The sequence below is a fragment of the Epinephelus lanceolatus genome, chromosome 11, assembly GCF_041903045.1.
Source record: "Epinephelus lanceolatus isolate andai-2023 chromosome 11, ASM4190304v1, whole genome shotgun sequence".
NCBI lineage: Eukaryota > Metazoa > Chordata > Actinopteri > Perciformes > Serranidae > Epinephelus > Epinephelus lanceolatus.
In genome coordinates, this window is record NC_135744.1 from 3142821 (window position 1) to 3166305 (window position 23485).

Genomic DNA, 23485 nt, shown 5'->3' on the forward strand with positions numbered 1-23485 from the left:
TATTTTGAAAATTTGTAGGGGGTGCTATTTCGGCATTTCGCGCCGACCATGTGCAACTGCCCAAAAATATTGATTATTTCAGATGTGGCCGGATGAATGTGGAAAGTTAGAAGCATTTTCAAATTTGGGAAAGGGGAAATTGGGACACGAAATGTCGGAATGATACTAATAATAATAATAAACAGCACGATTTCAATAGAGTCCTCCGCGGACGACTTCATCGTCACTCGGGCCCTCATAATAACAATAATAATAATAATAATAAACAGCGCAATTTCAATAGGGTCCTCCGCGGATGACTTCGTTGTCGCTCGGGCCCTAATAATAAACAGTGCGATTTCAATAGCTCGGGCCCTAATTAAAGCTGCAAGCAGTGATGAACGGGCCCTCGCACCTTCACGCAAATCGGGGGGGCTGGCAGGATGCCTTCTGACACGTCAGTTCATTTCTGTCAAAGTTAGACATCGCATGCAGGAGTGACTTGGCATATCCTTGATACAGTGCTGGAATGACATATTTCACATTTTGTATCACTTCCTCTTTCCACTAGAGGGAGTTGGAGAGCGCACTAATTATACATGTTTTTATATATCAAATATACACCACAGCATGTAACTTTCAGATAAATCGAAAGATAAATGTCTGATAAGAAGTACTTCCATTCGCCACTAGGTGGCACGATGAGTATCAGGAAATATGGTAATGAAAATGTGTTCAGGGCGGGACTAATATGAATCATGTGAAGTTTGGTGGATATCGGACCATTTATGTCAACGCTACAGCAATTTCATTTTTCATGGCGAGAGCTCAAGAATCAACGCTTGGCAACGGGCGTGCCATTCAACATTGGGCAAATCCTGTAAAAACTTTTGGTCACAACGTAGTCATGCTTACATACACCAAGTTTTGTGCCAATCTGATTAAATCTGTAGGACAAGTTCGTTCATTTACAAGCCTTGGAAATGGGCAAAAATGCACAAAAGTGGCACAAGTAAATTAAAAATGGCAGACTTCTTGTTGGGTTTGGAGCATGGCTCCAGGAGGCTTTTTTGTATGTAATAGAGTGTTACAGGTGCCTACCAAGTTTCATACATGCAGGTCAAACCAGCTTTGGGGGCTGCTGAATTGAAATATTCTAGGGGGCGCTGTTGAGCCATCTTGGTGCATCAAAGCACAAAAATCACATCAGACAACAGGACTTGCAACCTGTGATGTGTATGCCACATTTGGTGAGTTTTCAAGCATCCTTTGTCCCTTCAAAACAACATCGTGTTTGATGGCAAACAAGGCGGCGCCACGGTGACAGCGTTTGATGAAAACTCAAAAGCTTAATTTCTAAGTATCATCAAGGCCTAAGGACTTAGACCAGCAAGTTTGAGGTGGGTCTGATTAACCTGCTAGAAGAGGGACATCAAAGAATGTATAAAGTAACTTTCTCTTGCCAGTAGGTGGCGCTATGGCGGTGATTCAAAATTCCACTGTAGATGTGTTCAGGGCTGGACTGTCATCATATGTGTGAAGGTTTGGCAAGATGTTCCCACGCGGAGTCAAGTTACAGCAATGTTTATCATCATGGCGAAACATCAAAGTTCGCTGCCAGGCCATGGCCACGCCCTTCAACGAAAACTCACAGTTTCCACAATAAAGCGTCATCAACGTCTTATGACATTTTTGACCAAGTTTGAGGTGATCTGGTCAATTCTGAACCTCAGATTGAGGAGGAGCAATGTGGTTTTCGTCCCGGACGCGGAACCGTGGACCAGCTCTTTACCCTCGCCAGGGTGCTGGAGGGGGCATGGGAGTTTGCCCAACTAGTCCACATGTGTTTTGTGGATTTGGAGAAGGCTTACGACCATGTCCCCAGGGGCATCCTGTGGGGGGTGCTCCGGGAGTATGGGGTTGGTGGCCCCTTGCTAAGGGCCATCCAGTCCCTGTACCGAAGGAGCATGAGCCTGGTTTGCGTGGCTGGCAGTAAGTCGGACCTGTTCCCGGTGAGGGTTGGACTCCGCCAGGGCTGCCCTTTGGGGTGGGACAGACCAAGGTTTGAAGTCGATCGGATGAAACCTCTAGGACTAGTTCGTTCATTCATGACCCCTGGAAATGGCCAAAAATGCACCAAAATTGCACAGTAAATTCAAGATGGCTGACTTCCTGTTGGGTTTAGAGCATGCCTCCAAGAGGCTTTTTTGTACGTCTCTGAGCGTTACATAAGCCTGCCGAGTTTCATACACGTAGGTTAAACTAGCTTCAGGGGCTGTTTCCTCAAACTTTTGTAAAGGGCGCTACTGAGCCATTTTTTGGAATCCGCGCATGAGACCCTTCAAATATCAAATTTTTCACCAGTTCTGAGATGTGTGCAAAGTTTCATGAGTTTTCGGGTATGTTAGGCCTCCCAAAAAGGCAATTCATTTGGAGGAAGAATAATAATAAAAAATCCTTCCATTTCAATAGGGTCCTCGCACTGCTAGGTGCTCGGGCCCTAATAATAATAATAAACGGAACAGTTTCAATAGGGCCTTCACCGGCCTTCGGTCGGTGCTTGGGCCCTAATAATAAAAATTCCTTGCATTTCAATAGGCTCCTCGCACCGCTAGGTGCCTTATATAATAATAATAAACAGCGCGATTACAATAGGGTCCTCACGGACGACTTCGTCATTGCTCGGGCCCTAATAATAAATAGTAATAATAATAATAATAAACAGCGCGATTACAATAGGGTCCTCACAGACGACTTTGTCATCGCTCGGGCCCTAATAATAAATAATAATAATAATAATAATAAACAGCGCGATTACAATAGGGTCCTCGCAGACGACTTCGTCGTCGCTCAGGCCCAAATAAATTCTTATAATCATATAAATATGAAATAAATATATTGAATTTAATACATTTAGAGGAAAAAATAAAATGTGAAAAATTCAAGTAAAAAAACATTATTGAATATTAAAAGATGTACAATAGAATAATTACAGACTCTAACAACTCTTTTCAAAAGGAACTTCTGTTGTCAGCTCATTCTCTTCAATTAGATCTAAAGATGGTCATTTCACATTTTACATGTTATGTGCCTTGCAGGTAGTAACATGACTCAGACTTACCCTGGAGATGCCGAAGAGACGAGACATTGTCACTATTGTATTGATTGTGTTGCCTTGGATGCTGCTCATCACTGTTTGGCGCCAGAGCACCATAACTCCTCTGCTTGCTACTCGAAAGGGTAAGGCTAGAAGAGGTAAATGGGTAAGACCTTAAAACATTTTTTCCATTAATATTTATTATTGAATAATATCATAACATTATGCAACAACAGTGCTGTGTTACTTACAGTATGAATCAGTGTCAGTGCAGTTTAAAACTAAGCAAAAAATGTAACATTTTGATATGATGTTGCAGCACAGGTCCACACTCATCTTAGACACAACAATCTATTTAAACGATTTCAGTCCAGTTTTCACTCCTTTTACATTATAGAGACAGCCTTGGTAAAAATCACTAATGATCTCTTAATGGCAGCTGACTCTGGGCTTGTAACCATTGTGATGCTTCTTGATCTGAGTGCCGTCTTCGATACCATTTTACATAATATCCATCTAGAGTGACAAGCTACCATTGGTATTACTGGCACTGCTCTTACCTGCTTTAAATCATATCTTTCTGGCCACACTCATGTTGTTCAACTTTGTAATTTCAGATCCAGCTTTTTTCCAGTTACTAGTGCTATTCTTCAGGGATCTGTCTTAGGTCCCCTTTTATTAATTATCTAACTTCTACCTCTTGGGGCAGCAGTAGCTCAGTCCATAGGGCTGGAACCGGAGGGTCGCCTGTTCGAGTCCCCATCCGGAACAAAATATGGAGCGTGGACTGGTGGCTGGAGAGGTGCCAGTTCACCTCCTGGGCACTGCTGATGTGCCCTTGAACAAGGCACCTAACCCCCCATCCGCTCAGGGCGCCTCACCAAGGGCAGCCCCCTCACTCTGATATCTCTCCACTTTGTGCATGTATAGGTCCTGTTTGTGCATGTGTGTGTCTTTCGGACCTGTGTGTAATTGACAAGCAAGAGTGAAAACACTGAATTTCCCCTCACGGGGATTAATAAAGTAAATAAACTTAAACTTGGCCATATCTTCAGAAAAACTGTTTATATCTTCAAAAACTTAATTCCACTGCTATGCAAATGACACCCAGCTCTATCTATGCACCAAGCCTAATTCCACTCTTCCACCCAATTCCCTTTCTGATTGCTTATTGGATATTAAATCTTGACTCTTGTATAACTTCCTCAAACTGTAATAAAACTGGGGTTCTCCTTGTAGGTACTACATCTACTTTGTGTAAACTGCATAGTTTCCCCCTGACCATTGACAACTCCAAAGTCCGTCCTTCCCCCTAGGTTAAGAGTCTGGGTGTCATCCTGGACAGTACATTGCATACACCTCACAGCACCGCTATCCTTGTTCACTCTTCATGCTATATTGATTGTTGCAATTCTGTCCTCTGGTCCTCCCATCAAGTATAATCATAAACTCAATTTGGTCCAGAATTCAGCCACACGTATCATTACTTTAGATCATATCACTCCTGTTCTCCAGCAGCTTCACTGGCTTCCTGTTAAATATCATATCGATTTCAAGATTTCACTTGTCGCCTTTAATGCCCTTCATAATCAAGCCCTTTGGTACCTGTCTGAACTGCTTCATATCTATACACCATCCTGTACTCTTAGATCTGCTTCTGCAATTAAACTCACATCACCATCTGCTGGCTTGACTACAATGGGTTCGAGAGCCTTCAGCCATTCTTTCCCCCGCCTTTGGAACTCTCTCCCCCATGACATTTGCAATATTGACTTTGTATCCACTTTAAAATCCAGTCCGAAAACACACCTTTTCAAGGTGGCATATTCAGTCTGCTTTAATGGTGTGACACACATACACACACACACACACATCAAGACTTGCACTGATGATGACTTTATGATGATAATTTAATACCAAATTGTTATAATTATGATTTTTGTCTAGTTATTTTGTCTGATTATTATAGTATATTACTACATTGTTTGACTTTATGATTTATAAATACATGTTGCAGACAGTTTTTTTTGACTGAGTCTTGTAAAGGACTTGTAAAGGAGTCTTGTTATTATTATTATTATTATTATTATTATTATTATTATTATTATTATTATTAATAATAATAATAATAATAATAATGCCTTGAAGCCAGGGTGTAATGCATGGTTCTGTTTACTATATGATGTGTTTAGCACCAAATTGTCTACAGATTAAATAGAGTTTCTTGTAAGACAACAAACTGTCAATAAGAAACACAAATCTGAATATACAATCACTTCATGTAGCACAAGGTCTCATCAGTATTTGACAGCACACAGAGGCTCACTGTAATCATTTCCCCTGGCTAGATGACAGACGTGATGGTCGTTCCAACTCCAGGAATACTTTTGCTCTCAAGGAGTACTGCCCACTTCAGTATGTCTACAGCAGGCCTCTGCCCTGGTCTGACATCCTACCTACCATCCACATCATCACTCCCACCTACAGCCGTCCAGTACAGAAGGCAGAGCTGACACGTCTATCCAACACTTTGCTGCACGTACCCAACCTGCACTGGATCCTGGTGGAGGACTCCCAGAGGAGGAGCACTATGGTCAGCCGTCTCCTCCTGGAAACAGGACTCAACTACACCCACCTTAATGTAGAGACGCCCCGGAACTATAAAGTACGCGGGGACACTAGGGACCCCCGAATACCTCGGGGTACCCTACAGAGGAACCTAGCCCTTCGGTGGCTCCGGGATAAATTTAGTGTAAACAGAAGCCAGCCCGGGATTGTCTACTTTGCAGACGATGACAACACATACAGTCTAGAGCTGTTTGAGGAGGTAAACATTTATATTGCAAAGAAAAAAAAACAGGATGTAGAGCTGAATTTCTCTTTAAGAGTGCAATGTCCAGCCCATTCTCATTCCGAAGTTGTCAAATACCACCATTTTGTCAGTGATTTTAGTGTCAGACACCAGCGCCACAAGCCTTCTTTTGTGGCAGTATGACACGCTGCTAGGTGGTGTCCCTTTGTACTGCAGCTGGATTGAACCTTTCATGGTTTCCTAACACACTGCTGGTCAGCCTGCTGGAGTAGTATGATATGCAGATGGGCGGTGTCAGTTCATACGGTAGCCAGAGGCCACCTGTCGTGACAACATAATAGGTATCATACATACGATACGACAGAATCAGTGTGAAATGCTGCTGGTAACAATGTAATATAAGGAGCAGGAAAGTCCCAATAGGATGGGTGGGAGGGGTGGTGGATGGGTCCAACAAATCCCAGACTTTCAACCAGGAGGCAGATGTTCGCATTCCATATAAATGTAGAGCCAAGCCATGTTTTTTTCTAAACCTAACCAGGTACTTTTGTTGCCTAAACCTAATCATGTGCTTTTGTTGCCCTAACCTGACCATGTGCTTTTGTTGCCCAAACCTAATTGTGTACTTTTGTTACCTAAACCTAACCATGTGCTGTAGTTGCCCTAACCTGACCACATGGTATTGTTGTCTAAACCTAACCACGTTCTTTTGTTACCTAAACTTTACCATGTGCCTTTGTTGCCCTAACCTTACCATGTGCCTTTGTTGCCCTAACCTTACCACGTGCTTTTGTTGCCTAACCCTAACCACATGCTTTTGTTGCCTAAACCTTATCATGTGCTTTTGTTACGTAAATCTAACCATGTGCTTTTGTTGACGTCCCTGTCTTGGTTGCAGCATCCCAGAACATAAACAGCAGAGGGAGGGTACCGAGCACGTAATATGTAGATATGAAAGTCCACTGACAAAGCTGTGATATGTGACGACTTGGGTTGAAAACGTTTTGTAATGTTTCCTGCTCATCTTACATGTGTTTTGTGTCTGACTGTAGCTTCATTTTGGGATTGATTGAATTTAAAGTTCTCACATGGGTGACTTGTCTCTTGGTCTCTGTTTCAGATGCGTTTCACCAAAAAAGCGTCAGTGTGGCCTGTAGCCTTTGTGGGTGGCCTACGATATGAGTCCCCTAAAGTAAACACCTTGGGCAAGGTGTACGGTTGGAAAACTGTATTTGACCCACACCGACCCTTTGCCATAGACATGGCTGGGTTTGCATTGAACCTGCACCTTATTCTGTCTAAACCTCAGGCTTATTTCAAGTTAAGTGGTGTGAAGGGAGGTTATCAGGAGAGCAGTTTATTAAAGGAGCTAGTAACGCTCAGTGATTTGGAGCCTAAAGCTGCTAACTGCACCAAGGTAAGAAAAGGAGGCTCTCTGCATGTTGTGAAATGTTGTGTTGTGTGAACTGGCATTATCTGCAACAATCGTGTCTGCTAGTGGATGTTTCTTCAGATCCCTAGCGATCCTAACAATTTGTTCCTAAAGTCAATAAACTGAAAAAAGGATGAATGGCTCGCAACACTGCAGGACTCTTTGCAGAAAAGAATTATTTATTGCACCGTGATGTACGTTTCGAGCTGTCTGCTCTTCGTCAGACAAAAAATACTGTGTGAGGCCATCTTAAGTAAAGCTGATCACATGATGCAGTTAGATCACATGACAAACGGCTGCAGTGATTACATGACACAGATCTGATGTACTAATTACCTTTAATGAAAAAAGAAAAACAGAAAAACAATGCATCCAGACACAAACCAAGGTGTAAACAGGTAAGGAAGTCTGAAGTCAAGTCTGAAGTCACCTAAGTCATGTACAAACATATAAAAATATAAAACATGTCAAAACACCCATCAAAAAGTGAGTATCACAATACAATATATATCCACACATAAAAAAATGTGATTCAAAACGTGGACTCAAGCCAAAAATACAATATACAATAATAATAACAATATACAAAGATATAAAGATCTACATAGAGGGCACACTTTAAAGACAACATAGCCCAAACTATGTATTGGGCCAGAAAAGCCGTCATAAATGGTGGGTGTAATCTCAAGGCGCCCGTACAAGGTGCATAACTCAAAGTACAGGAGAACCTGGTCACTACCAAATGTCAAATCCACCTGGAGGTAACTCGTAGGAGCAAGGGGGGATTGAATGGAGAAAGAGTCAAAGGAAGGGGCGAATATCCATATCCTCATTTAAACCCCTGGGAGAAACAGTGTCCAAAGTGTACATCCAGAAAAGTTCACGTTTTATATGTGTGGATATATATTGTATTGTGATACTCACTTTTTGATAGGTGTTTTGACATGTTTTATACTTTTATATGTTTGTACATGACTTAGGTGACTTCAGACATGACTTCAGACTTCCTTACCTGTTAACACCTTGGTTTGTGTCTGGATGCATTGTTTTTCTGTTTTTCTTTTTTCATTTGAGGTAATCAGTACATCAGATCTGTGTCATGTAATCACTGCAGCCGTTTGTCATGTGATCCTAATTGCATCATGTGATCAGTTTTACTTAAGATGTAGCCTGAGTGTCAGACTGAAGCTCCCAGAACCTTCAGTCTGACATGGCTTCCATTGAAAGCGATTTACAAGGGGGAGGGAATTTGATTTTTTCCCTAACCAATCAGTAGAGATCAACGACTCACCCAGAATCTGACGTCATTAGTATCCATGCCTCGGGGGTGCCGAAAACAAGCGAGCATTGCCCGTTTAAAATGTCTCCGTCGTCGTGCACGCCCAGCTGCATCGCCGTTAAATCCAGTTTAGCAGCTTCCTTAATTTGATCCTCCATTAACGCGAGTAGTGGCGAAATACCTCGATAGCATCGTTAATGTGGTCTGTAGGATCTGTAGCGGTCGCCATTGTTGCTATCCTCACCAGTTACCCACAGGCGTACAGCTAGACATCAGCATGGCGCAGATTGGCTAATCGCTAGACCCCCGGCGTTCATTGGTCCGTCCATCGTTTGGACGAGATAAATCGCAAATTTATTGAAGTATGTCAGACCAGAGATGCAAGCCTACTCAGCTGAGTGGGCGGGGTCTATGGTCTGGAACCAGGCTACTTAAGATGGCCTCTCACAGTATTTTTTGTCTGACGAAGAGCAGACAGCTCGAAACGTACGTCACGGTGCAATAAACAATTATTTTCTGCTAAGAGTCCTGCAGTGTTGTGAGTCATTCATCCTTTTTTCATCTACAACTATCGACTCAGCACCTGCCCTTCCACGGTGAGATGTGCGTGTCTTTTGTTTGATTTTTTTAAAGTCAATAAACTGTCAGCTTACAGCCAACACTTATGCATTTATAGCCCATTTAAAATATATTATTATAATCTGCTTGTAGACATTGTATAGCAAGTGTGATGTAGTATATTACAACTGTGTTGCATTGTGAGACACATTTTCTGTTGTATTGTTTTATCAAATTGGTTGTATTTCTGCTCATCTCTGTTCCTTTCTTCTTACCTGCAGGTATTAGTATGGCACACACGGACAGAGAAGCCTGTGCTAGTAAATGAGGGCAAGAAGGGATTTACTGACTCTAATGTGGAGATATGACATACTTCATCTGACACAGGTAATAGCAGATATTTTCAAATGTAAATGATTGCATTTTCATGCATTGATTCTTTTGGGGGACCAAAGGAGAGCATCTTAACTCATATGTGGACCATAATGGGCTTTGTTTAAAATAGATGTCTGATCTTTACATACCATAATTAAAGGACTGTCTTCTGTGGATTTTCTTATGATTGTTTTATGACAAGTAATTTTAGCCATCCTAGTGGTGTGGCCCAATGAGTGGCGCTGTTAGTCTGTGAGTCGATTCACCACTTTGGTCCAAACTGAAATAACTCAATAAGTATTGGATAGATTGCCATGCATGTCTGTTCAGTAAAAGGCTGTACAAGCATACAGATTTCACTCTCCCCAAAGGATCAATTTATCAATTCAAGGGGAGGGGAATGGTAGAAACCTCAGGAAGAGCAACTGAGGAGGGATCCCTCTTCCAGGCCAGACAGACGTGCAATAGATGTCGTACAGAACAGATCAACATAATAAATTAACAGTAATCTGTATGACACAATGAGACAGAGAGAGAGACAGAGACAGAGAGAGATGCAGGAGAGACGGTAATGATAATAGCTTATAACAACATTAATTAAAGTAATAATATTATAATTATAATTACGGCTATTGTGGTACAATATGTTGAAAGTATCTATTAATATCTGATAGTATACATATGTGACAATAATCATATGTGTATAATAACAGTAGAAGTATGACTAATGATAACAACAGCAGCAGGAGGCATCTGACAGGACCACGGCAGCAGCACAACCACACACATCACAATATCCAGGCACCACTGCGATGTAAGTTAACCTGAGAGACAGTGGAGCACAAAGGCTCTGGAGAAGAAGCCGAGTTAGTGACATGCAGTACAGCTGAGTTAGCAAGATGCAGTAACAGGACATGAGAGAGAGAGAGAGAGAGAAGGAGAGAAGGTGCCCGGTGTATTATAGGAGGTCCCCCGTTAGAGTAGGCCTAACGGCCAGGCTCCACTGGCTGCAAACGTAAGCGTCACTTCAGCGTAGCATCGCAGCGTATTCATTGGGGCTCCACTGACTGCGTACGGAAGCGACACGTAGAGAAGCCAGCGGGGTTGTTTACCGCTGAGCCGAGAGGCTGCATGTAGGCTGAATAAAATGTTAAAGCATTTTCCACCTAAGCTATTACATATATTTGAGTTATCTACAAGTTTACTGTACTGTTTGTCATCCACTCGCTTTCAAATGTCCACCACGGACATTTACACAATGTCATGGATAAACATGGGTAAATGCATGAAAAAAAATCATTACATATCACCTCTGATAATGGTTTATTCATTTAAAAACACATTGTGCTCATTTAGCACACTATTTCATGTAGTTTTTATCTGCTTGAGGGTCGCGTAGGGGAGCGTAGCACGACAAAAATAGAAGAGCCGCGTAAAATAGAGAGATGTCGCGCGACGGACGGGGGTTGTCGCGCCGCTCCCGTTGCCGGTGGAGCCGCTGTAATTGATTAACGGGGGGAGGCGAGCTGCTACGGGACTCGTGCTGCAGACGTGTCGTGCCGCTGACGCGCCCAGTGGAGCCCAGCCGTTAGTCAGCCTAACTAGGGGCTGGTACAAGGCAAGCCTGAGCCGGCCCTAACTATGAGCTTTATCAAAGAGGAAAGTCTTAAATCTAGTCTTAAATGTGGAGACGGTGTCTGCCTCCCGGACCGCAACAGGAAGATGATTCCACAGGAGAGGAGCCTGATAGCTGAAGGCTCTGGCTCCTGATCTACTTTTGGTAACTTTAGGGACCACAAGTAACCCTGCATTCTCAGAGCGCAGTGTTCTGGTGGGATAATATGGCACTATGAGCTCTCTAAGATATGAGGGAGCTTGACCATTTAGAGCTTTATAAGTTGACAGTAGTATTTTAAAGTCAATTCTGGATTTTACAGGGAGCCAGTGCAGAGAAGCTAAAACAGGAGAAATATGATCTTGTTTCTTAGTTCCTGTTAGTACACGTGCCGCTGCATTCTGAATTAGCTGGAGAGTTTTTAAAGACTTATTAGAGCTACCTGATAATAAGGAATTACAGTAATCCTGCCTAGAGGTAACAAAAGTGTGGACCAATTTTTCTGCATCTTTTCAGGTCAGGATAGGCCTAATTTTCGCAATATTACGCAGATGAAAAAATGCAGTCCGTGAGATTTGTTTTAAATGAGAATTAAAAGACAAATCTTGGTCAAATATTACTCCGAGGTTTCTGGCGGTAGTGCTAGAGGCCAGAGCAATGCCATCTAGAGAAACTGTGTCATCAGATAAAGAGTCTCTGAGTTGTTTGGGGCCAAGAACAATAACTTCAGTTTTGTCTGAATTTAACATAAGGAAATTGGTGCTCATCCAGGTTTTTATGTCTTTAAGGCAATTAAGTTTAGTTAATTGATTAGTTTCTTCTGGCTTCATCGATAAATACAATTGTGTATCATCGGCATAACAATGGAAATTTACAGAGTGATTTCTAATGATGTTACCTAAAGGAAGCATATATAGAGTGAATAGGATTGGTCCAAGCACAGAACCTTGTGAAACTCCAAAACAAACTTTAGTATGTAAGGATGATTCATCGTGAATATGAACAAACTGAAAACGATCAGATAAATAAGATTTAAACCAGCTTAGTGCAGCACCTTTTAAGCCAATTAAATGTTCCAGTCTCTGTAGCAGAATTTGATGGTCAATCGTGTCAAATGCCGCACTAAGATCCAATAAAACAAGTACAGAGACGAGTCCTTTGTCTGAAGCAATCAGAAGATAATTTGTAATTTTAACTAGTGCTGTCTCAGTGCTATGATGCACTCTAAATCCTGACTGAAATTCAAATATTCAAATATTATATAAATTATATAATTTATATAATATTTATATAATATAAATTCAAATAACTTCAAATAAATTATTATCATGGAGAAAGTCACACAGCTGGTCTGCAACTACTTTCTCAAGGATCTTTGAATGAAAGGGAAGATTAGATGGTCTATAGTTGGCTAACACCTCTGGATCCAGGGTGGGCTTTTTTAGGTTCAATTACAGCTACCTTATAAGACTGTGGTACATAGCCTGTTAATACAGATATATTGATCATGTCTAATAAGTGAGTGCATGGACCTCGGAACGCATCTGAACAAGGGGGCCCATAATTTCAAGTCATGCGGAGGGGGTGGGGGGGCATATGTATTGAAACAGACAATATTACTGATGTATTAAATAACGTTGCGGAGCACTTCTTTTATTCCAATGCCACACAGTCACATCTACAGTACACGCATGAACACGAACACATGCTTGCTCAGAAACCCCTCTGATCCCACTCTAACATTCACACACAACAGGCCAAGCCTATTTACACATAAACGTACAGATGAAGCAAACAACAAAGTAGCCTACATCCAGTCCACAACCACAACCAAAACTCATCCCGCCCGCTCCCGCAAAACTCTGAGAATTTATGCCCGCACAATAATAGACATGCATTGATTTTGTGTCTTCTCCCATCCCGCAGGAGAAAACAGGTCATTTTATAGGCTATTAATAAAGAGATTCATGGGGTTGTTTGTTTCGTTTCCCTGGCCTGCATGTCTTTTGACGCACTGGTCAGGAATAGCGCTCCTATTTCGTTGTTTTCATTTAGTTTTTAATGAAATAAAGGGCTGTTTCATATCCTATTCTCCTCCTCTGTATTTATTTATTTTTCTACCTTATCACGCAGTGATTGAGGTTAAGGCAAGCCCGGCGCCAGGATGAAGTTACTGAGGGGGCGGTTAAAAATTACGAGGGGGCAAATCTTTATTATGCAACATAGGTTCACAGTGAGTTATGAAGAGCGTGCAGCCGTGCATAATTGTCGCGCGTAATGACAGCTCGTTGCTGGTGAAACACAATAAACTGCACGTCTTCTTTCATGTTTGTCTCATGACAGATGGCGCTAACAGACAGACAGACAGACAGACAGACAGGTGGAGCAAGCGGTAAATTGGTATGAAAGCTGGTTCAGGGCATATTCGTCCATTTATTAATAAATATGGAGTGGAAACGCTCATGCATGTGCACCAAGTTCCTGTGTTGACATCCTGTCGCTAGGCTACATCTTCATCTTCTTCTTCTTCTTCTTCTTCTTCTACTGTTTAAGGCGGTTGGCAAACAGCGAATTGGTCCATTACTGCCACCAACTGGTGGAGTGTGGATCAAAATGACTATTACACCTTTAAAAAAAAAAAAAAAAAAAAAGGCTACATCCCGATCCCGCAGTGTTTTTTTTAGCCGCCCATTCCCGCCCGCAGCAAAGTACAAACCGCCCGCTCCTGCGATATTTGCGGCAGGACCCAATCCCAATGCAGCCCTCTATGTCAGAGTACAAAAGTTACCTGGGCCATGGCCCCCCTGGCCCCCCCGGTTCCGCGGTCTGTGAGTGAGTGTTAGTTAAAGGTAAGACTTCCTTAAGTAGCCTAGTTGGGATGGGGTCTAAGAGACACGTTGATGATTTACTGTAGATGAAGAAATCACTGCAGTCAATTGTTGAGGAGAAATCGGGGAGAAGCTATCTAAATATATATTAGGTCATACAGCTGTGTTTGAGGGCAGATAGGTACTATCTGAGGAGAGGAGGTCATAAATTTAGCCTCTAATACTTAGAATTTTGTCATTAAAAAAGCTCATAAAATCAATACTGCTAAGGGCTAAAGGAATACAAGGCTCAATAGAGCTGTGACTCTCAGTCAGCCTGGCTACAGTGCTGAAAAGAAACCTGGGGTTGTTCTTATTTTCTTCTATTAAAGCTGAGCAATAGTTTGCTCTAAATCCTACTGACTTTGGTGACCCCCTAAGCTTTTATTTATCATCACAATGAAATACATCACTGGATAGATTAAATATTTTGTACAGGTATTTATGGTCTCCAGAGGATAAATCATAATGACTATGATAAACCTAGAACCTAGAATTTGTCCCATACTGTTAAATTTCACATTTTAGCGGACAAACAACCACTGGCAAGGATAATTGGAATAAAGAGTTAATTGTAAAATAATGAAGAGTGGCAAAGGTGTCTCAAGTGATGGAGAGTGGCAGGCAGAGGTGAATTGGCTGGGCATCACAGAGAAGGTGGGCAGGAGGGTGGCTCAGAGTGTGGCTGGTAGCAGGGTTGAATCCACTAGACCTTGAGAGGAGCAAGAAAACACAAGGGTGAGGTGAGGATTACTCAACTAAGAAGCAAAATTGCAAACAAGACTGACAAGAGGCCATATGTTAGTACCACAAGGTACCACAAGAACTGAACAATCTGGTGAAGACTGGAATGTACAACCGGTTGTGAAATTCTGCAGAGTTGATAGATGCATGAGATCCTGGTGTGCAGGATGATGACTTGTGGGTGGAGCCAGGTAGCCAGCAGAAATCATGCCTTGCCCAGACAAACTGACAAGGACAGACACACATACATACACACCCACACACACAAACGAGGGAGGGTGAGAACAGGGGAGCACACAAGGAGAGAGGGAGACAAATACTTTGGTTTATGACCAAATACCCACAAAACTAATGACAGTCCCATCAGCCTTAGCTATATTTTGTCTTAAGTGCTAATTAGCAAATGTATGCAAACATGCTAATATACTAAGATGATAAAAATGCTTAAAGGACCAGTGTGTAAGATTTAAAGGAATATACTAGCAGAAATTGAATATCATATTCATAATTAACTATGTTTTCTTTAGTGCATAATCACCTGAAAGTAAGAGGTGTTGTGGTTTTGTAACTTGTCACATATGACGAGTTCATATGTGACAAATAGGCATATTCATATGGCGCAGTAGATATCCTCCTGCGTTTGTTGTTGACATTTTGGGACGGTGTGTTTTATGCTGGGTAATACAAGCATATGGTAAGGTTTCGGAAACGTGATTAGGTTTAGAAAAAAACATCATGATTTGGCTCTGCATTCATGCGGGAAGCAAACACCGGCCTCCTGGGTGAAAGTCCACGTTTGTTGTAGTTCCAGTGCAATGTGCAAAAAGTTAACATACAGCCCTGATATTTATTTTATATCATTTTTCATTTATATGTTGTGCAGCTGCATATTTTCAAACAGGGGAAAAAAAATCCCTGTCTTTGCATTTCATTTTGATCACAGTCTTTTTTTGTAAAAGTGCTTGTGGCATCTCAAGTGTGGCTTTGACTTGCAAATAAACATGTAGCATATTTTGTAAAAAAACTATATATATATATTAAAATATATATCATAATAATAATAATACATTTTATTTATAGAGCGCTTTTCAAAAACTCAAAGACACTTTACAGGCAGACAATAAAAAAAAATACAATAAAGAGTGCAAAACAGCAGACAAAAAGAGGAAAAAAATTACAGACAAGAGTATCATGTATTGTACATATATGTATGTATGTATGTATTCAGCCTAAAGATACAGAGATATGATTTTTTGTCCATATCACCCAGCCCTAACCCAGCAGCATATCACACCACCGCATAAAGGTTGCTTTTGGTGTCTGTTGAAATCACTGACAAAGCGGTGGTAATCGACGACTTCAGAATGAGAATGGACTGGTCATTCATATCTATCTATCTTTCTTCCACAAAGTCTGCAATGTTGTTTCCACAGTAGCCCAGAAAGGACAAAACAAATGCTGGCTCTAGACAAGGCCATTTGTGTTTTCTTATTTTAGCATTAGCCACTGTAGTTCTCTTACACACTTGACACAAGGAAAAAGTTTCACTTGGTTGCAATCTGCAACCTTATCGCTACACACTAGACTATAAACATGCCTGCTTACCATCAGAATGTTAACATTTTTTTTTGTGAGTATGTCAGCATGTTGAAGGTAGTATTTAGCACACAGAGGCTTACAGCATGACTGTAGACCCATGGAAGTTCTGTTTGTAACATGTGCCTTGTTTCTGTCCTTTCAGGGACATTTCTCCAATGGACTCTTCCTGGATTCAAACCAACCTCAGAGCAATAAGCCAGGTTAAAAAATATTATCACAGCTCAGTGCCGTAACTGTACTTAATCATCGCTTAGAAACTGAGGTTCACCCGTCCACCCCAGCAGGGAACACAAGCCATGCGTTTAAAAGATTCGTAGAGTATCAAAGCACAAATGCACAAAAACAAGCTGGCCCATTCTGCGCCGAGCACTGGCTTATGCGAGACACTGGTATGAGTTGCCAAAGGAGCTTGCCCACTGAGGTTTCCTTGGAGAACTGAGACAAAGGATATTAAGTGATTTAAACTGCAGGAAGATATGGCACAGCAAGCAATTAAGAGTCCTCTGAGCGCAGTCAACACCAGCCAACCATCCAATCAACATTAAATAGGGCCCTCTTGTTCTGAAGCAAACTGGCTGTCCAGCACAGGGCTGTACAGAGGAATCAAAGGGGCTCTTGTCTTAGTTGAGTCAGCAAGGACTGACAGACTACACCGAGGAAATCTGAGCCATCCCCACTTGTACTGTAAAACACTGAGCTATTTAGATAGCACTTCAAACCCAGCACTAATTAGGAGCTCTGTTCGTCCTCAACAGACATTCACACATGCTCAGCTGTCTCACTGCACAGGACGAGCATATAGACACACATGCACTCAAAAACACAGAGAAATGGTTTATTCCAGTGAAACAGCCATGTCCCCTCTCATAGACATTTACTGTAAACTCTTGGTTATTCCCGATATGCTGTAACACTACTGAGGTCTACCCATATTTCAGAGGAGATTCAGTATCTGTACAGGCCTGTTCACTTCATAGCATCTTCATAAGCTAATTAAGATCTCACTGAGTAGTTATTTATTGTTTTAGATTAACTGGTACTATTTACTTGTTAGTTACCAGCTATGCATGCACAAGTCAATGGTGTGTGAAGCCATTACTCTAATAACTGGATGTCAATTCTATCAAATAGCTGTATTTAACAAATCTAATTATCCCCACCATGACTGGTTGGCTTGCAAGTGATAATTTCATACCCTGCTGATATGCAATAGCACTGCTTATAAATGCTGTTGTTCTCATACTGTGGCTGTTTGGTCAGTTATCAGTAGTCAGTGCGTTTACATGCACAGTTAAGTGGAGCTACAGATATAGCTCAACTAGGTCATTTAATTAGACTACTGTCCTTGTCCCAGTGTACAAGCACAGGTGGCAATATGCCCCCTTTCTGACCTTTTTCTGCTTGATCTATTATGTCACAGACCAAACAATCAAGCATCTTCCAGCTGTTCCACCACATTTTTGAACAGGTTGCCATTCTGTGTTTTTCTCCAATCCATGTATTTCAAAATATTTAACTCTTTCAGCTGACACAGCATGAACTGTGTCTCCTTGTCCATCCACAAATGCACAGCTCTGGATGTAGATATTGCCATGTTGTTACTGGTTTCTTCTTCTGTTATTTAATGCTATTCAACTTCAAGGTCAAAGCCCTGAATGGAAACTGTGGAGCATGTGCTGCACCTCGGCCAGTTTGGGCCCGATTGACTGTATGAATGCAGGAGTTATTCAACTCCCAATCCCATTATCTGGGTGTGTTAGTCTGACTTTGAGAAATTGAATTTAGTACAATTTCAGTCAGACGAACATGTTTACATGTATTTTAAAAGTCTGGATTTAGTGGGAATAACACAATAAATCAATTTTCTCGAATGTCATGTAAATGTACTGAGTGTGCTAGGCATCTGAAACCTTGAACTTTCACTCGGTAAGGTATAGGACCTGATGTTGCTACAATGCTGCTTGTGTTTCATTTGAAAGCTGCTCACATCACTCCTGCCTAAGCTAAGATTGTCCCACAAGTCAGATTTTTGTTTTACCATTTCAAAAACTGCAGTCTGTGGAATATTCACACGAGCAATACAAATCTAACAATAGTATCAAATATAACTGCCACCCCCAAATAGAAATGTCTAGCCTTTAGGTGGAACTCCATGGGTAAGAGAATATACTTGGTAATTTGTGTAGAGTCATTGAAACTAAAGGTACTGTATGTATAAACTGTAGCTATAAACTGCTCCTGTACAAACAAGCCTCACTTTGTTTTTCATATTGATCTGTGAGTATGTATGAATATTTTAAGGTATTATATCAGACATGGGCTATGATTTTAACAATATTGATATCCCTGAATTTGAAGTTTAGACAGGCACTTTGTGAATCTTTGTCAGAGGAGGTGATGACAGTCACTGGATCTCTGCTGCCATGCCAAGATCAGGTGTATCCTCAAAGTGGACCTTGAAGTCACCCTCCTGCTCTTCAAATATAATGACCTTAATATAACAGGAAAAAAGTAGGAGATAAAAAAGAGAGTATAAGAGCTTTAAGACTTGACTCTTACTGTGTTATCGCACACTTTAAATGTAAAATTCATCTTCAAAGTCCATTATAATGCAAGTACAAACATTTAAAGAATAGTTTTGGGAGACATATTTATTAATTTTGCCAAGAGTAAGTTCACATTTCTAACTCTCAGCAAGACAGCAAAAGCGTACTTCCAAAAACTATTCCCCTAACAAATTCTGCTTTGTGCACAGCTGTACCTGGTTAATTCCACTGTTGAGAAAGGGACCAGGGAGGTAGAGAGTCTGCTGGGGGCCAATTGACCAGTAGCGGCCCAGGTTCAGCCCATTGATAAATACAACACCTTTCTCCCAGCCCTGCGGACCCAAAGACAATTTTATCCATTCACAATGCACACATTAAGTATTTTTATACAATCACACACAAAAAGAATGTATGCAGCATAAACACTATGTTTTATTGAACTTACAGGCAGCTTCACAAATGTGTCACTGGGATACCCATATGCAAACAGCCTCCCCATGAAAAATCCAGGAAAGCTGGGAGCATCAGGGAGAGTTTTCCAAGGTGCCTGATAAAGACTAAAATGAAGCATCCACTTCAAATGCTCTGTTACAGCATAAAGTGATAAGCAATGCTTTAGATTCAATAAAGTGTACAAACCTATCAATAAAGCTGGGTTTCATATCCAGGCTGTAAATTGTAAAATCCTGCAAGGGGATATTGTTTAATAAAATTTCCCCCACGAGGCCTGCAAGAACACAAATCAAAAATGGCTTTTGCATTACCCACTGAGTGCTTGAATGCTTTAATAGCAGGCATAGCAATGAACCGCATAATGCCTGTCGATCACCTTTATGTTGTTTGTCAAGGTCCCTTCCCTGATGAACTCGTCCACAATTTTCCACCAATAAGCTTAAGGTTCGTCGTCCCTGTACAGATTGATCGCCTTTATGTCTTAGCAAGTTTCAACAGCCAACATTTAAGCATCAGTCACATCCGATAAATGATGTTTATTGGACAGTTGCCTTAATTTTCCAACTTAATGCCATACCTTAACATCAGAAACCACCAGCTCCAGGCTTTGGCGCTTGAAAAGGCCAATGTAGCTTCTGTCTAAAAACACCTAGGAAGAAAAACATTGTTGTCAAATAAATTATAAACAGTGTTGGGGGTAACACGTTACTTTTGTAACTTTGTTACTTAAAGTAACGTGTTACAGTAACATATTACATTTTAGCAGTAATGAAGTAATATATATTACCAACAGGATTTCAGGTACTATTATTGGTAAATGGACTTGCACTTGTATAGTGCCTCTCTATAGTCTTCCAACCACTCAAAGCCCTTTTTATACAACAAATCACATTCACCAATTCACACACACACATTCATACACTGGTGGCAGAGGCTACCATACAAAGTGCCACCTGTGGCTCAGTTTTTAACACACTCACACACCAATAGAACAGCCATCTGGAGCAACTTGGGGTTCAGTATCTTACTTCAATGTGCAGACTGGAGAAGCCAGGGAGCCTATCTTCTGATTAGTGGACAACCCGCTCTACCTCTCTGAGCACATTTTCACATTAACACCCAAAATAAATAGTTTATTGTTTTCAGTTTTCATTCATCCACACTGATCTATATCGCTCCACCTCCGCCAGTGTACCACCAGAAAGGTTGCTGTTGTCTGAAGGTTGTTGTGTGTTGTCATGTCAATACAGACTATGTTATATTGCATTCACATCCCCTACAACTGCAGCAATGCCAGCACATGCCGTCCTGTTCTTATGCATAATTCTCTGTCCAGTGCGATTGACGCTGACCAGCACACTGGGAACCAGCAGGTGGGTCTTCCAGCTCTGGTGTATTAATTTGCGTTCATTATAGTGACTTAATCGCACTCCATTCCTCAACATAAGTTTATTATGTTTCTAATAATAGGCCTACTAATATTTATCCATATCTCATAATTATCAGACTTTGATACTCTGCCTGACCCTCCCTGTGTCCAAGGCCATTCATTTATTTAAAAAGGTCTAGGCTATTTGACTGTTCTATATCACACTATCATTAATTAAGCAGGGGATTGAAATACAAAGTGGTAACCACTGTATGTGAATGCATGAATGTCAGAGCTGTGCAGCTTTAGATTTGAAATGAACTGAAATAAACTGGAGCTTCTGTGCTTTGATTACCTTACGTGAAACAACATGACCCTCATCCATTTAAAATGAACATTGGTTATTCTGAGCTCAATTTTGCTCAAACACAAAAGTAGTGTACTATGTAACGTATTACACTACACAGAGTAACATTGTAAAGTAACTCATTACTTTCAAATGAAGGTAACTAGTAATATGTAATATGTTACATTTTGAGAGTAACTTGCCCAACACTGATTATATGACAGAACATAACACACAAACTTTGCTTCACTTTAATGAAATATCTCAAAGGCGGCTTTAGGTTTGTAGGATGAAACAAATGAGATATATGAGTAGTACATAATTAGTGAGTTTCCGACATGCTAGTATACTTTTTTTGACTTTGGACAGAGCCAGGCGAGTGCTTTTACCCTTTTACCCAGACTTTTCCTTCAAGTTAAGTTTAAACCAACAACAAATACAATTAAGATCATGATGTATGAAATTGATTAATCATGGGGGGCAATCACATCCATACTGCATCAGGTCAGGGTGTGTGAGGTCATGCCATCATGTACAATGAAGACTCACTAGGGCACGGTCTCGGACATTGTCTCCAGATTCCAATAATCCTCCACTAGTGATGGTAGTTTCGTACAGTGTGTATCCATAGGACTGGCCATTCTTATTGTTCACAGGTAGATTCTCCATGCTTATTGGCTTAGGTGACTTAAATGGCTGCCAAAAATTTAAAATAAATGAATAGATCTCCTTGACTGAAAAGCAAAATTATCTTCATTACACATATAGGCAAAAGATAATCTTAGATACAACATACCCTCTCAGTAAAGCTCAAAGCATCCCATAATGACAGGTGCTGGAACATGATAGCTGGTTCATAAGCCTCCCTGAAATGCAGGGCTGGCATGTCAGGGAAACTGTCTCCTCCTGTACAGAAAGGTCAAAGACAACATTAGACAAAGAGGCTAGTTGCCACATGTATCTAATATTTTAATCTCATTTAAATTAAGTGTTTAACTTACTGTTGAACTGAAAAAATAAATCCCTAAGGAGATGGTACTTTGGGGTGTACTCCCCAGCTTCAGACACAGGCGCATCATAATCTGAAAAACATCATTATGTAATTTAACTATAAACTGCTGCCACCTGCTGGGTGTTTAGGTGAATGCTGTTCTGTAGTCATGAAGGAACATATTCTCCAGCTCTGACATGGCATTGCTTCATTAGAACTAAATCTTTGCAAATTTGCATCAAAGACACCACTAGTTTGTTTGTGACAGAGCACAGAGGAACCAACCATAACTGGGGACCAACGCACTGTAGGAAGGATCAGCAAGTGCTCCACTCATGAAGCCAAAACTGGAGCCTCCGTGGAACATGTAAAGATTAACAGACATGCCTTGCCTCAGAATTTCTCTCACAGTGGACACCATATCTGAGAAGAAGTTCAACACATTCATTGTTCAAAAAAACGACTCCTTAAAACATAAAGCTCCCTGCAACAGAGGGAGATCATAATACAGTTTTTAAATCAAGTCACTGACACCTTTTTGATCCTCTGCAATAATTCAAATGTTGGTTGGCCCTGACTTTAATATTTGCATTTACATTGCTGGCATAATGCTGGCATTCCTCATACACAAAGCAAGATGGCAGGGAAATAAATATAATGTAAACTACAGAGTGAAATAGAAAGCATTTGTTTGCAGCAGTTTAGATTGACTCAACATTAAATATTGCCAGTGGGTAAGATGAGAACTATATTTTATAAAAAGAGTCAGTGGCCTACTGTATAACAAAGGACTCAAGTTTTACCACTATGTGCTTTTCAAGGCTGATAACAGTATTTCTAAAGTAAATCTGCAGATGTTCTTTTTTGTTTTTTTTTCCTTTTGTCAAAAACTGCTTTAAAGGAACAGTGGGTAGGATTAAGTGTCATCTGATGGTGAGGATTGTAGATTGCAACCAGCTAAAACTTCCCCCATCTAACAAGCATGAACTCCCTGTTAGGATTCTTTCACTGTTCATTTTTCAGGAGGGTTTTACCAGGAGCTGAATAATCCATAGAGTTCTTCTCCTCTCCATAACAAACAGACCAGGTGATATAAACCGGTATAAACACTAAATAAAGCAGTTTTATGTTACAAATCAGTGTTTCTCTGATGCTGTTTGGCTTGGCCTAGCCTAGCACCTGCTACTGTAATGTATGCTCACCTTCTTTTTTTTGATAACTTAAGATCCAGATTTTCAGGAGGTTTTTACCATAAACTGAATTATCTCCTCTCCAAAACATAACAGACCAAATGATTTAAACCAGTAAAAACACTAAATAGAGCAGTTTACCATTAAAAAAAAAAAATCTGTTTTTTCCAACACTGCTCGTAATGGTGGGATGGCTAACCATGGTGGCCGAGGTGAGAATTTGAATGGCCTTA

At 40.9% G+C, this 23485-nt stretch overlaps 2 protein-coding genes across 14 annotated transcripts in view; one reads left to right on the forward strand and one right to left on the reverse strand.

Annotated features, from left to right (window-relative positions):
• Window positions 1-18604, forward strand: part of LOC117265969 (galactosylgalactosylxylosylprotein 3-beta-glucuronosyltransferase 1-like) — a 137151-nt gene extending 118547 nt beyond the window's left edge. The window contains exons 3-7 of one of the 2 annotated variants that reach the window (XM_033640831.2): window positions 3078-3219; window positions 5425-5903; window positions 7009-7305; window positions 9439-9544; window positions 16500-18604. In XM_033640831.2, the coding sequence (XP_033496722.1) occupies window positions 3108-3219; window positions 5425-5903; window positions 7009-7305; window positions 9439-9525 (975 nt within the window). In that variant the 5' untranslated portion in view covers window positions 3078-3107 and the 3' untranslated portion in view covers window positions 9526-9544; window positions 16500-18604. The remainder of the gene's footprint in view (window positions 1-3077; window positions 3220-5424; window positions 5904-7008; window positions 7306-9438; window positions 9545-16499) is intronic. The other variant, XM_078172145.1, reaches the window with a different exon arrangement.
• LOC117265946 (beta-galactosidase-1-like protein 2) overlaps window positions 10932-23485 on the reverse strand; it is a 32930-nt gene continuing 20376 nt past the window's right edge. For 3 of the 12 annotated variants that reach the window (XM_078172139.1, XM_078172136.1, XM_078172143.1), the window contains 9 exons: window positions 22348-22485; window positions 22073-22153; window positions 21868-21977; window positions 21621-21767; window positions 19934-20005; window positions 19543-19811; window positions 19349-19460; window positions 19119-19235; window positions 10932-18848 (listed from right to left, as the gene is read on the reverse strand). In XM_078172139.1, coding sequence (XP_078028265.1) covers window positions 18762-18848; window positions 19119-19235; window positions 19349-19460; window positions 19543-19811; window positions 19934-20005; window positions 21621-21767; window positions 21868-21977; window positions 22073-22153; window positions 22348-22485 — 1133 coding nt within the window. In that variant the 3' untranslated portion in view covers window positions 10932-18761. Of the gene's footprint in view, window positions 18849-19116; window positions 19236-19348; window positions 19461-19542; window positions 19812-19933; window positions 20006-21620; window positions 21768-21867; window positions 21978-22072; window positions 22154-22347; window positions 22486-23485 lie in introns of those variants that run through there. The other 9 variants (XR_013492293.1, XM_078172137.1, XM_033640786.2 and 6 more) reach the window with 9 other exon arrangements.